Source organism: Brachyhypopomus gauderio, chromosome 6 (genome assembly GCF_052324685.1).
Source record: "Brachyhypopomus gauderio isolate BG-103 chromosome 6, BGAUD_0.2, whole genome shotgun sequence".
Classification (NCBI taxonomy): Eukaryota; Metazoa; Chordata; class Actinopteri; order Gymnotiformes; family Hypopomidae; genus Brachyhypopomus; species Brachyhypopomus gauderio.
Window position 1 is genome coordinate 9,607,272 of NC_135216.1, and position 13,928 is coordinate 9,621,199.

The 13,928-nt window shown below is 46.7% G+C and overlaps 1 protein-coding gene across 18 annotated transcripts in view; it reads right to left on the reverse strand.

Annotated features, from left to right (window-relative positions):
• Positions 1-13,928, reverse strand: part of adgrb2 (adhesion G protein-coupled receptor B2) — a 189,080-nt gene that overhangs the window by 145,155 nt on the left and 29,997 nt on the right. For all 18 annotated transcript variants that reach the window (XR_013131778.1, XM_077008547.1, XM_077008546.1 and 15 more), the window contains exon 2: positions 1,750-2,590. Coding sequence is in view for 17 of the 18 variants with exons in the window: in XM_077008547.1 (XP_076864662.1) it covers positions 1,750-2,575 (826 nt within the window). In the remaining variant the exon portion in view is untranslated. The remainder of the gene's footprint in view (positions 1-1,749; positions 2,591-13,928) is intronic.

The window sequence follows — 13,928 nt, forward strand, 5'->3', positions numbered from 1 at the left end:
CCCTGTTCGGGGGTTGAACGATGAGACTGCGGTTCGTGAATTTCATCTCCTTTTGTCAGCACATTCCCAGGGGACCAGACACGTAGTCAGGAGGTCTAGTAGCTTGTCTTCAGAACGGGCCTGAGAGTGACAACCTGTGTCCTGATCAGGAGACAGCTTTTCAAACAAGCAGAAGCCTAAAAATATCTGAGGCTGAAAGCTTTTAATTAAATCTTCAGATTAGGCTTTTGAATCAGGGATTACACAGAGCAAAGAGTAGGAAAAGGGGTCTGCAGAGCTTTCGTTTGTATGGATGCAGGGTTACAAGTACACATAGTTCTGTAGTTTACAGGTCATAGTAAGCTCATCCACAACACAGACATGTCCAGGAGGGTGAAAGCTTCCAAAGATCTGAACTATGGCCCACTGCACTGTTACAAAACCACCTTTGCTCCTACAGAATGAAGGCACAGAGCACTTGCTTTGAGTCTGAGCGCTCTGTATTCGGTTGCCATATACGCAACAAGGATTTATCTTTTGAAATGAACAGAGCACGTTAGCTGGCTTTACCAGCTATTCCAGTGTGGCCTAATTAGGAAAGACGTGGTCTAATGTATGCCCAAAAAATCTCCACAATAATTCTAGACTATTCAAAGCCAATCAGCCTTTAAACCTAGTTTGAGTTAGAAAATGGGTTTTCGGCTTTGTGTGACGCCCCTTTATGATGTGTAGTCTTAGTTAAAGTAAAATTTATTTATACAGTGATATAAACAACAACCATTGTTTACAGATGTCTGGGTCCAGGCCCCCAGTGAGATAGCCAAAGGCATGAGTATGAGGAAGAACCATAGAGAGGAACTAAGTCTCAATGCGGGGACCCATGTTCCTCTGACTAACAGCAGACAGAACTATAGGAACAAAATAAGCACTATAAAACAAACTATGCCATGAGAACAGTGGTCCTTTGTTGGTCTGTGACATTAACACCGTCACCACCCACCGAGTCAGCATGTCCAATCTGTGAGCGGAACTGTGAGGTATTCTCTAGCCAAGCCATGTGTTAAAACTGCAATATACACCCACAATGCATGTCTACGTGTGCAAATTATATAAAAAGCCTTATCGACATTGTCCATCGTGTGCATCACCTGACTGTCGGCATGGTGACAGAGGTGAATTAGCCCAAGCCCAAGCTCAAGTTGGGGGATGGGGATGCTGACCCGATTAAGGACAGGATTTGAATATCTAATTTGAATATCTAATTTGAATATCTAATTTGAATATCTGATTTAAATATCTGATTCTCTTTAGGGACCATCAGTCAACATGGTTCTAAGTCTCAGCAAGCTTCTTCTTGAATGTCAGACATGGACCTTAACACTCCTCCCGTGTAAAGCCCAGATCTGGCACCATGCCCACAGCTGAGCTCAACCTTCACAATGTTCATTAAAAAAAAAAGATGCAGAAAGAATAACAGCAGCGATCATAGTTCAGAGGAAACGCTGGCTTGAGCAATCCCAAGTTCTATTTTCCTCCTCACACGAGGCTCGAACTCTGATTAACACGAGTTGGTGTCAAGCTGTGACTCAAACACTCGTAATCCAAAGACTTCAGTAGCAGAATGCAGCCAAAACAAAACGCCTCTCTCGCTCTCGCACACGCCAAACCTCAGGAAGCTGTCAGGAGCCAACGCGCAGACGGAAACGTACGGCGGAGAAAAAAAAAACGACGCAAAGAGGTCGATCGAGCTCAAACGAAAAATTGGCTTACCTTGCCGCACGTCCCTGGGCGCTATGGCGATGGCATTCTTGGAATGCAGCTGGGTGACGCAGCAGTCGTCGGGCGGGGGCAGCAGCACGCTGGCGCTGGGGTCTAGGGAGCGGTTGTGGGGCGCGGTGGGTACCAGCGGCACCGAAGGCCCTGAGCTGGTGCACACGCAGCCCGTCTGGCTGATGCTGCAGCCGGCCCGCGTGCGACCCGACCCGGGGCCCAGGGCGGAGCGCAGGCACTCCTCGAACCAGCGGCACAGCACGCCGCACGTGAACTGGCTGGAGTTCTCGTTGTTGATCAGCAGCACTTCCACGAGCCTGAAGTCCAGCGTCTCGGCGGACAGGTGAGCCCTTTCTTCTTCCGCCGCCCGCCCATCGCCCTCGGATCCCTGACCGGGCCGGGCGGCCAGACACAGCTGCACGAAGTTCTTGTCGAACTGCAGGAAGGTGTGCGGCCCAGGGACGAGACACAACTGTACCGCCTCGGGGTCGGAGGGAGAGGGGAGACCCGGCAGGCCGCAAGTCTGGTTGGCGAGGTGGTGGTCCAGAGGCAGGACCAGCGGAGAGAGCGCCAGGCACACCCCGGCGTGGCGGTTGAAGCGGAAATAGAGAGAGTATTTGGTGGGGTCGGGGTTCTCTATGGTCCACGAGCAGCCCGTGGCCAGGGCGAAGGGGCTGGGGAAAAGGTCCCTGAGTGAGAAGGAGCCGTACAGAACCCCCGCCACCAGGGAGGAGCAGGGGACAGCCTGGCCCGGCGGCTCCACCCCCCAGGCCAGCGCGAGAAGGGACGACAGCACAGACAGACAGAGCTGACCAGCAGTGTTCATCCTATGTCATTTGTCCTGCGGAAAAACAAGGACAAACAGAGTGAGTGTGGCAGACGCTAATATGGCAAACAAATCTTTTGACACCGCTGACATTAAAACGTCTTGACAGACTGTCAAAAAACATGGGCTGGGAAGTTAGGAATGTATAACACCATGAAACTATGTTAGTGTTTCTATGAGATTTACATCACTAATCCTCCCTAATCTGTCAGGAGGCGAAACAGAGGAAGCTGCTTTGTGTAATATCAGTTTAATAAGTAATCAGCTTCATAAATATACAAAGTAGACGTCAAGGAGTCCGTACAAGCTGAGCAAGGAAGCGGCTGAGGAGAAGGGAGACACGTCACAAATCTGACCACTTTACTGCTCCGCTGGTTTAAATGAAGCGGAGAGCTTTGCTGTAAATCAGCTCGCGTCTCCGTGCCCCTGTGCCAGACAGCTGTCCTCTCCAGTCACGTCCCCCAGCCGCACACACTAACTCTGCACCCTCACGGCCCGCCTCTCGCTCTCCGACTGGTCCCGACGAGCACTCACGCCCTTTCTCGCTCTCTTAACCACACGAGGCCGCAGAGCTGCGTCCGCAGGGCCCTCCTCCTTCCGTCTCTCCCCCGATCCCCCTGTCAGTCGCTGCCATCTTTCACCCTCCCTGGCTTTCTGTGCGTCCTTCCCCAGATCGATAGATGGATGTGCGTGACTTCAGTTTCTTTCTTCTATCCTCCAGCTTGTTTATCATTCCACCTCGCCCTCCCTCTTCTGTCTTTCTCCCTCTCAATCACTCTCATGCTGTGAGTGCTGCCATACCCTCCCTCCTTCTCTCTCTCTCTCTCTCTCTCTCTCTCTCTCCTTCTCTCTCTCTCTCTCTCTCTCTCTCCTTCTCTCTCTCTCTCTCTCTCTCTCTCTCTCCTTCTCTCTCTCTCTTCACTTCCTTCTCACTCTTCCCCATTCTCTCCCACTGCCTGGTAAATCAGCCTGTGATGCTGTGATGCTCCTGCGTCGATGTTGAAGACCACTGTGCAGTTGCACACACACAAACACACACACACAAACACACACACACACACACACACACACACACACACACACACACACGCACACATGCGCACACACAAACACACACACACACACACACACACACACACACACACACACACACACACACGCATATATTACTCTGGGATATTGAATTGTATTTGAATTGTATTTATTTCAGTCCCTACACCTAAAATCTAACCTCTACTGTAACCTGATTACATGACATCTCACAGATTTTTTATACTTTTTTTGTCAATATGGACATATTTGTTAAATACCTGCCCCAACAAACAAACATATATATATATATATATACACTGTATATATATGCAGAAATCAGTATACTCTCAGTGAAAACAGCTTCTAATAAAACACGAGCTTAGGGTGGATATATTTTCAGTATGAATGCTCGGTTATCAAATACAGTTTTGAAGGAGGCCTCAGTTGAAGATTATTTAGAAAATGTAGCAGTAACTTCATAATGACTGCAAACAAAATATTTCTTGAGTCTTAAAAGCTGCAAAAACAAAAACACAAAAGTCCCTCAAAGTGAACCAGATGAAAAGGTCAAGTTCATTCAACTGCTCAATTTCACAGGCATCCACACTTCACTTCTCTCATCTAAGAGATGATTGCTACTCGCCATGGAACAGAGGTCAATCAAATTTATAAGGTTTAGACTTTGGTTAGAGTTATTCTCAGATTATTCTCAGCGATACCCTAGCGTTTCAAACAACATAGTGGCATCAGGCTGAGAAAGGGTGACCGGTTCATCCGAATAAACAGAAATTCCAGGTTATTGCTGAATTATTCCTGAAGCTGTAGTTTGTGCATGACTATTACAAGATATGTCTTTGCATTTTACTATATAAATATATCACAATTCTCACCATTTCATCAGCATTGCAGTGAAAGAGGAAAAAATACTTGAAACACTATAAGTCAAGGTGACACATTCATGAACATAAATGTTAGAGCAGCTAAGAAAGTGTGTGTCACAAACACAAGCCGCACTGAAAACGCAAAGGTGCTACTTCATACAGGGGAGACCAAGAAGCATGATGGGAAAAAATGCACTGTGCTAGTGAAATGGAGCTGTAATCGAGGTGAGGGCAGAGATGAATTTGCTTTGATCACTCGGGCTTTAAGCAACAGCACCTGTGCCTGATCTCTAGCGCCACAAGTTCATTTAATAGGAGGGTCAGCCGTTTAAGTGAGAATACGACGAGAAATGTTCACTGGACTCAGAGTGGCCGGCAGACAGCTAACAATGTTTGTCCGTGCCTCTTAATGTCACACCGTGAGAGTGTGGCCAATGACCTTTTAGCACTCAAGGGTCAAAGAGGCCTGGCCCTCTTGTGTCTGGGAGCCTTTGAGATGTCTCACCCCTCAGAAGAAGTGATACAATTCCACTACAACTTTGTAGGTCACCGAGTGCATCCCTCCCAGAGGTAATGGTGGGATAGTGTGGTTAAGATATATCTCCTACTGCCTACCTCTCTGTCTCTGTTAGAAATGTGTAATGCTCACAGGTGCTGAAAACCAAAACTGACAAGAACAATTTCAGGAATAGAGCTTCTATACCTTCCATTCCAACCTCTATATGTACCAATATGTGTGGATGGGTCATGTGTATGTCTGCCTTTCCACATTTGCGTACTGGCAAAGCCTCCTTTGACCCGCGGCCTTTGACTGCAGCTGCTGTGCGTCTGAAGCGGGAGAGGCTAACAAAGACAGGAGCTCTTCACCAGGATCAAAGGGACTGCAGTGGACTCTCAAACCAGCTTACACAACACTATAATGACCCTTCAGACCCACGAAAGGAGCAGTCTGGATGCACAGGATGACTAAGTCAGGTTAAGGGCACAGGCAATGCTTGTGAGAGTCGTGTCAAGAGGTCTGTGCCAGGATTCAAATGGGGTTAGCAAAGTGCTTGGTGGAGAATGACTGTATGTGCTTGATTAGAATAAGCTTTGGAAAGATGGCCAGGAAAGTGGGCAGATGCTGTAAGTACTTTTTCATCCCTGTAAAGTTTCTTCTGAAGTGTTTTATGATCACTCTTCAGTTTCTCTGTAACCGTATGGCTCGTAAGTCATTGTAGACTGGAGTAGGGGTGAATGACACTGTGATTCTGATATGACTTATAATACTTTCTTATAGTCTGGAATTTACAATTAAAGCACGATTGATGTCCAAATAACCCAACTCTGACTAATGGTTTTTTAAAGCAACACTGCCATGGTTTCGAAAACTATATTAATGACTAAATGCGATATCAACCAATAACTTGTGTGGGTATAATGCTTCACATAGCAACAGGCAAGCATATATAGCACTAAATTATCTCCACTAGGTGCCCATATGTGCCTATATGTGTTCTGCCTACCACATTTGCTTTAATAGGGGTTGCTCTTACAAAGCGTTAGAAGTAAGAGTTCAAGGTTTATAATTCAAGGGCTAAAGTGTAGGGCACAGGGCACTCGCCTGGCCTGAACATTCTATTCTGGGTTAGTGCTGGCCAGCCGGGCCTATCAAAATCCTGACCCACTTCAGCAGCTTGGGTGTAGAGCCCTCAGCCGAAAGCAGTTAGCAGGGGGAAAAAAAGGAATCGTTCCGCCTCGTAAATCAGGACACCCCCCCCCCCCCCCCCCCAGCCCTCCCTCCTGCTTCTCTGGTAGCCCTTTGCACTGCGGAGGGATGGGATTAGAGATTAGGACTCCTGCTCAGTGCCAGGGGCGATGTCTGACCAAGCCCTGCTCTGAAGCGTCTGAGGGCACCAGAGGATGTCCCATATGAGAAGAAACTCAGTAGGTCCATTTCCAGTCAGCAAGGTCACACAGACCCACACTTCGGTCCCACACTGGAGGACTAAATTACATTTCACAGAGCACAGAAGCACCTCCGGGCTGTTTTAGCCCCAGCCCTGAGGCCCAGTGGGGGCGTGAGGTGGGCTGTAGATGGCTAGCACAGAGGCCATCCTCTACCGAAATGTTTCCTCTTCCCATTAGGCCTGCCATGGTTTGGCCATTGATTTATTCATTTACACTGCAGGGGGCTAATAAGCAGGAAAGAAGAGGGAACAGAGTTTAATTTTCCAGGGACAAAGGAGACATTGAGGCAATTATAGCAGCGGGAAAGATGAGGACTACTTCAGGCCCGAAGGTTAGCAATTCCTATGCAAAAGACAAAGAAGAATTTTGAGGATGACATGAGTCCTACTCATCACAGTGTCGTATGAGGAGACATTTTATATCAGCGTTACTGAGACCACCAATGGATGTGCTGAGAACTTTGTGAGCTTCTAACATGGATATTAAGCCAAAGTGATTCACTAGAAGCAAGAGGCAGGTGCCTGTGGTGTGAACCTGACACCAGTAATCTATCAGTAATCTGTAAAATGATGAGAGTTCACATCCGTGATATGCAAACGCAACATTACATTTGTGCTCGTACTCTTAGATGGCTAGTCTGTCCCCAAGTCTTAAAACCTGCACAACAGCAAAAGTGCGATCAAGACTGCTGAAACATGAAAACATCCTCACTTCCCAGATACTGTTTTCCTAAAACACAGAGAAAAAATAAAGATGGAAAGAAAAAGAAGAAAAAAAATGCGCTAGGAGAAGTAACCATAGCAACACTCCTCTCTCCACAGCTTTGAGAGTTTTAATTTGGTTTAGTATGATTTTTTATTTATTTATTTATTTTAAGAGTGCGTTCAAATAAAGGCCATTCTGAGATGTATAAAGAACATTCCTTGGCACATGCTAGCTGCAGGCCAGGCGTCTCTCCCTGGGGTGCACGGGGGATTACTGACTGATTTAAGTGACATCAAGCCATGTTGGCTTGATAGCGTTTTGATAATGGCACAGCGAAAGCAAAATGCACAATGCCTGCAAAATGAGGTGGGGTGAGAGAGACCTTTCCACCCTGTTCCTCTCCTTCAGTAACCCTTCCTCTCACAAAGGAAAGGTCTTGTGCTTCCATTCAACATATTCTGTGTACGTGTGTGTGTGTGTGTGTGTGTGTGTGTGTGTGTGTGTGTGTGTGTGTGTGTGTGTGAGCGCGCGCATACGCGGCCGTGGGCATAAACGAGCGAATGTGGAAGAGGAGCGTTTCCTTGCCTTCGGCGTGTGGTGATAAATTCATGTGCTCCACAAGACGAGATTATTCAAGGTTGGTGGGGAACAAAGTGCTGACATGCTATGTGCAAGGCTACCGTAACAATCCAAACAGATGTCAGAGAACCCTGACAGGCCCTCTCCCCCCTTCCCCGCACCCATGATGGGACTTAGTAACGCCCGCCGCACACTTTATCAGGATACGTCTTCCTCAGCAGGGTGGGAGACACAAGTGGATGTGGCTCTGTCTCTTATACGCTAATGCACAGCTGCCATGAAACTGTAGCATGATTATGCATGCGAGACATTAGGGATGAAATGAATTCACAGGCATGCGCTGACTTCATAAGTAGTCTAAACATTATTAGAGGCACGCTCCCATGCACACACACGCGCAGACCCAACGTGCGAACTGAGAGCTTGAATTTGAAGGCTCGGTTGCATCAGTAATGCAGGCGAACATCAAGTTGGGGCTTTTTAAAGCTTTTTTTCTGCTTTTTAAACATTTCTTTCTTCTTTCTCTTCATTACGAAACGCATTTGTGTGAAGACATACCCCGTAGCCTGCGGATAGGCCGCAAGACATCTGACCTTTGTGGAATGGCTTGGTCTAGGAAGGCTCAGGGCAAGATGGAATGACAAGTCCGGGGTCAGAGGTCAAGCGAGACCACGCTTGGCCGTGATTCGGCCTTCAGTCAGCACAAGGTGCGCGCCGGGCTCCCCTGAAGTGTGCTCGGAGGGACTGTCGAGTTTTAAGGGGGCGACGGGCAAACAGACAGTACGGATCTAACAGCATAAAAAAACAAGTGAGTTCAAAGCAACTTAGTGAACGGAGTGAAGTGAACAGAGAGAAGTGAACGAGGCGATGGTGTGACAAGATCCTGTTATTACTGCATTACTGCATTCTAAATGTACTCAGTGTGGCTCAGTAACAGCGTGCGCACACAACGCCAGATTTATCATCCTTGCTAGTTCTAGCCATACACAGTAATTAAGAAAGAAAACAAATGTGATCACTTTCCCGCTGAAATGTAGACGGTGAGGATGCCCTATCCATCTGCTCTACCACCGGTGTCTCATCCTCATGTGCTTCTGCCCTTCTTTGACTAGCTTGGCTTAGGCAAGGCACAGTACATCGTCAGTGCCCCCAGACCCAAGCGCACACTGGGCATGCCCAAAATGTCACCATCTGTCAGCTCGGAGCGCACGAAGAGAAAAAAGTCCCTCCTAGCAGCGGCTTAATGGAGCAGCTGTACTGCAAAAAGAAAGAAAAAAAGCGGGAAAAAACGGTCTCCATCTCCCCTCAGCGAAGCTTGAATATTTATTAGTGTGACTCTCCATCCCTCTGCCTCTTCTTCTTTCCACTCCAATCCCTCTCTCACTCCGTTTGTTAGCCGCCCTGCTATACAAGCTCTCCTGTCTCTGCCATAACAGGTGTCTCTTTCAACGCTGCCTGCAACTATTCTCAATCATCAAGGCACCCTCCAGGAGTACGACTCATTGTGGCATGAGGCGGGAGTCTGAGCAGCCTGCTCAGTGGTTACCTCAGGTACGTCTATTATTAGGAGCGTAGCTTTGCTGTGTCAGAGGACCGTGCACTGCTTGACCCGAGTCTTTTCTTAAACATACTTGATACAGTGCTTACAGAGACACAGCACACCCTTCACGCAAAACGAACTGCTGACTACGAGCAGCACATCGAGGTCTCTGACGGAAAATGTGCAAGTCAGTGTTGTCCTGACACGTCAGCGCTTCACACAGGAGAAGAACGATGAAACAGGGCATGGATTCACACATCTGCATTTACGAAAAACAAAGCAACAACCAAAGCGACTCGCTAAAGAATTCAAGTTCATAATTCAGATCGTTTTGGGTTGAGCGAGTACAGCGTCGCTAGGCTGACTGGGCTTGTGTCCTGAGTGCACCCAGGTCTTAAATCAAGTCTACATTTTCATAGCTTTTGCATCGAGTCCATCAAGACATTTGCAGAACCACCTCTGACGGAGGACATTTTCTTCAGTGCTGTCCAGACACCATCAAACAAGTTAGACATTATCAGGACATAGCGTGGTCCCACGGAGCGATGGCACTTCCCGCTAGTCCACGTCTATGTCCTGTCAGTACTGCAGCCTGGAGGATAAGGGCACGTCTCATCCGTGTCGGGGACACGGCACCACACCAGAGCTCGCCGATACCCTCCGTTTCAGGAATCAAACACCGTACGCAGGAGACCGACGTGTCCTCACCACACGAGAGGACGGTGCACCGCGTGTACTCACTGGGGCCTCCTAAATACCACAATCTCATTTGCAAACTGGAACAGAGGCTGGGGATGAGGAGAGGGAAACGCAGCCCGCTAGAAAGGGACGTCAGTGGGGGTGCGAATCTTAAGAACGGGGGGGGTGGAATATCCAGAATTATCCAGAAAAAAAAACAAAGCCATATTAGCCAGAGGCTACGTGTGTTAGCGGCCTCCTTTCAGCTGTGCTGAAGAGCAGCACAACAGAGTGCATCCTTCATTCTGTCATTTATTCATTTATATTTTTGCTTGTTTCGCGAATTGCATAAAATGGCCTCAACTCTTACGACTTACAAATCAAACGCTGACTTGCGGATACGTCCTCAAGCTACGTGGGCTGTTAGCTCACGCACGTTCTTCCGCTTTACGGGGCAGAGCGTGCAAAAGACAGACTTCAGACATGAAGGGAGTGTCTTGGACAGCTTGGTGAGAGCATGCATTATGCATGTGCTGCTAAGAGCTCAATCAATGTGCAGCTAACCATGTATAATATAAAGAAACTGCCTATATTACGAACCGTTGCTGCGTTCGGGGAATGACATTAAGATGCAGATTACGTTCTTCATTTGAAAACTTTTCACAGAATGACCTAAAGCTATACAAAAATGAGATGACAGACATAAAAGAAGAATTTGGTTTTAATTATGGTATTAGCATTATACATATTATTTCATTAAATAGCATTAAAGAAACACTCTGTTTTGTTTCTAGTAGGCATAAATTAATTTGTTTATGTTTAAATTAACTGTTTGAACCACATATACATAAATGGCTTTTTTCTTTTTGTGCTAGAAGTTTTCTGTTTTCTCCTTTTTGCTCCACTAAATGAGTCATTAGTAAACACATCATTACAAAGTCTGATTGAATCCAGTAGAGACAGCAGACATGTGGGCTCTCAAAAATGATGAATAGCACACTCGCATGTGTACACAGTAGCACAGACAGGGGTCACCCCCCCCCCCCCACCCAGAGTTCAATTTAAATGGAACGGTCCCTCCCCCCACAAATTCACACCAGCAGACGACAGGTCTTCTACACACTGCAAAATGCCTGCACTTACTTTCCCTTTGTAATCATTATTTGATGGATAAGCACTAATAGTTTGAATGAAATTTGTCCTGAAAGGAAAGGTTGCATTAAGCAGCTCAAGGGGAGCTCTAAAGTATCTTTATACAGAACTTGCCAAGAAGCTCTCTTAGTGAATTTATGTATTTGTTTCCTGGCTTTTTCTTTTTTTCCTTTTTTTTTACATCAAACATTTGAAAACCCCTGATGCCAAACGCTCATTGGACGAATGAGTCTTCAGTCACAACAGGAGACAGAAAAGAGCGAAAGAGTATGTTGGGAGCCATGTGTCTCGTGTGCATTGGAGCACCGTTATCAGCATGCAAGTCTAATGAGAATGGACCGTGTGCTTAATTGGCCACAGAGCACAAAGCCTATATCCCACCTGCCTACTGGTTTAAAGTCGCAGTGATATACCCAGTGGCTCAGTGGTCTTCTCACATATACTGTATTCTATCTGTAATAAACACTGCGGGCCTGTGCCTGATTTAGGGAGGTGGGTGCCTCTGTGTGCTGCCTCCTCAATGTTATTACATGGCCATTACCTGAACTGCATACACTATAAAGCTAAAGCTATATTTCAGAGGGGGCCCCACAGGGGGAGAGAAGCACGCACCACACACGGTGCACAACCATCGCTCTTCCCGCCCCTCCCTCCCCCCACGCAGACAGCCACCCACTCACCGGGCTTTATAATGAATTACCTAAATAATAAAGGAAAGGCGGGGTGGGGGGGGGGCAGAGAGGGGAAAGAAGCTCCTTATGCTGAAGCTAAATTAAACCTCCAAATTAAAGTGGTGACTGGGGAATGAGCCTCATTTGGAAAGAAAGAGAGGAAGAAAATAGACGGCTATGCGCTCGCACACTCCAGCTTCCCCTCCCGCACGGCCCCAGCGTGGAGCTGTACACCGACTCTCAATTACACAGCCATCAAACGAGACTTCATTTAGAGAGGTGGGGGCCCGAACTGCACAAACAGCTATATTTCACACAGTGTCCAGAGGGAGGGAGAGACCGCTCTATAATCACCCCGTCATACATCCCCCCCCCCCCCCCCCCCCCCAACTACCCCACCCATGAGCTCTGCCCCCCTCACCGCATTATCTAAATATCACGACAGAGATGGGGGGAGGGAGAGAGAGATACTGAGAGGAGAGGGAAAGAGAGAGGGAGGGAGGGAGGGAGAGAGAGAGGGACAGAGAGGGAGAGAGAGAGGGAGAGAGAGATGGGGAACATGATAGAGGTTCCATCCATTACAGTTAAATTAAACTTCCACATTGAAGTGGTAACTGGGGAGTTACTGAGAGAGTACACCCTGTCTGTAAAGATGCTGCAGAGAAGCACGGTGACAGACTGAAAACGAGGGGAGATAGACAAAGGAGGAGTTAAGTAAAGGAGGAGTTAAAGGAGGAGTTAAATAAATGTGGAGTTAAAGGAGGAGCTTAATGAAGGAGGAGTTAAATAAATGTGAAGTTAAAGGAGGAGTTAAATAAAGAAGGAGTTAAGCAAAGGATGAGTTAAAGGAGGAGTTAAATAAATGTGAAGTTAAAGGAGGAGTTAAAGGAGGAGCTTAATAAAGGAGGAGATAAATAAATGTAGAGTTAAAGGATGAGATTAATAAAGGAGGAGATAAATAAATGTGGAGTTAAAGGAGGAGTTAAGTAAAGGAGGAGTTAAATAAAGGAGGAGTTAAAGGAGGAGCTTAATAAAGGGGGAGTTAAATGTGGAGTTAAATGAGGAGTTAAGTAAAGGAGGAGTTAAATATAGGAGGAGTTAAATAAAGGTGGAGTTAAAGGAGGAGATAAATAAAGCCTGTTAAGAGTCCATACCAGTATTTGTCTGTTGTCTTTCCTCCAGTTTATGTCCGAATGCTCAGACCACAAAAAAAAAAAAAAACTGATGCAGGGGTTGACTGGTGATGGGGAACACTGAACTACTCCTGAAATACTCCTAAAAAGGTGCAGTCAGTCTAAAAAGGCCAGTGAAAGCAACCGTCGAAGCCAGACACATCCAGGTGGTCTTGTGATGTAAAGATCACATGACTATCAACTATGAAATCGTTAACATTTTAAAATACTGAAAATACGAAATGTTTCATAAAAATAATTTTAGCTCTTTCTGAAAAAGTGACAGAGGCTTTTTTGTCATGCTCCATAATATTCAGCATTACAACAAACCCAGACTTGCTGTCTTAAATTACCCTTCTAAAATTATAGGCAATGTGAGGATGAGGCCAATTTCAGCAGAATACTTACCGAGTGAAATGTGAATAGCTACCAGAGATCAAAAGGAATAGCTTCTCTGGGTAAATGTCTTCTGTTATTTCATGTTTAAGAGCACGCTGGCGAAGTTTCTGCAGTGAAAGTGTAAAGCAGCAGCACAAGGTGTGTGTGTGTGTGTGCGTGTGTGTGCGTGTGTGCGTGTGTGCGTGTGTGTGTGTGTGTGTGTGTGTGTTTGTGTGTGTGTGATTGTGTGTGTGCGTGTGTGTGTGTGTGTGTGTGTGTGTGTTTGTGTGTGTGCGTGTGTGTGTGTGTGTGTGTGTGTGTGTGTGTGTGTGTGTGTGTGTGTGTGTGTGTGTGTGTGTGTGTGTGTGTGTGTGTGTGTGCACAAATAATCTCCATATGTGTTTATGCCTGGTGTGTGAAGGTTGCTGGTTCCTGCCAAGGTCTTGCTTGTCTACATCTATTAGGGGATGGGAGTGAAAAAACCCACCTTCTGTCTCTTCCCTCTCTCTCTCTCTCTCTCTCTCTCTCTCTCCCTCTCAATCTCATTCTCTCACTATCATTCTCTCTCTCTCTCACCCCCTCTCATTCTCACTCCCTCTCACTCACTCTCTCTGT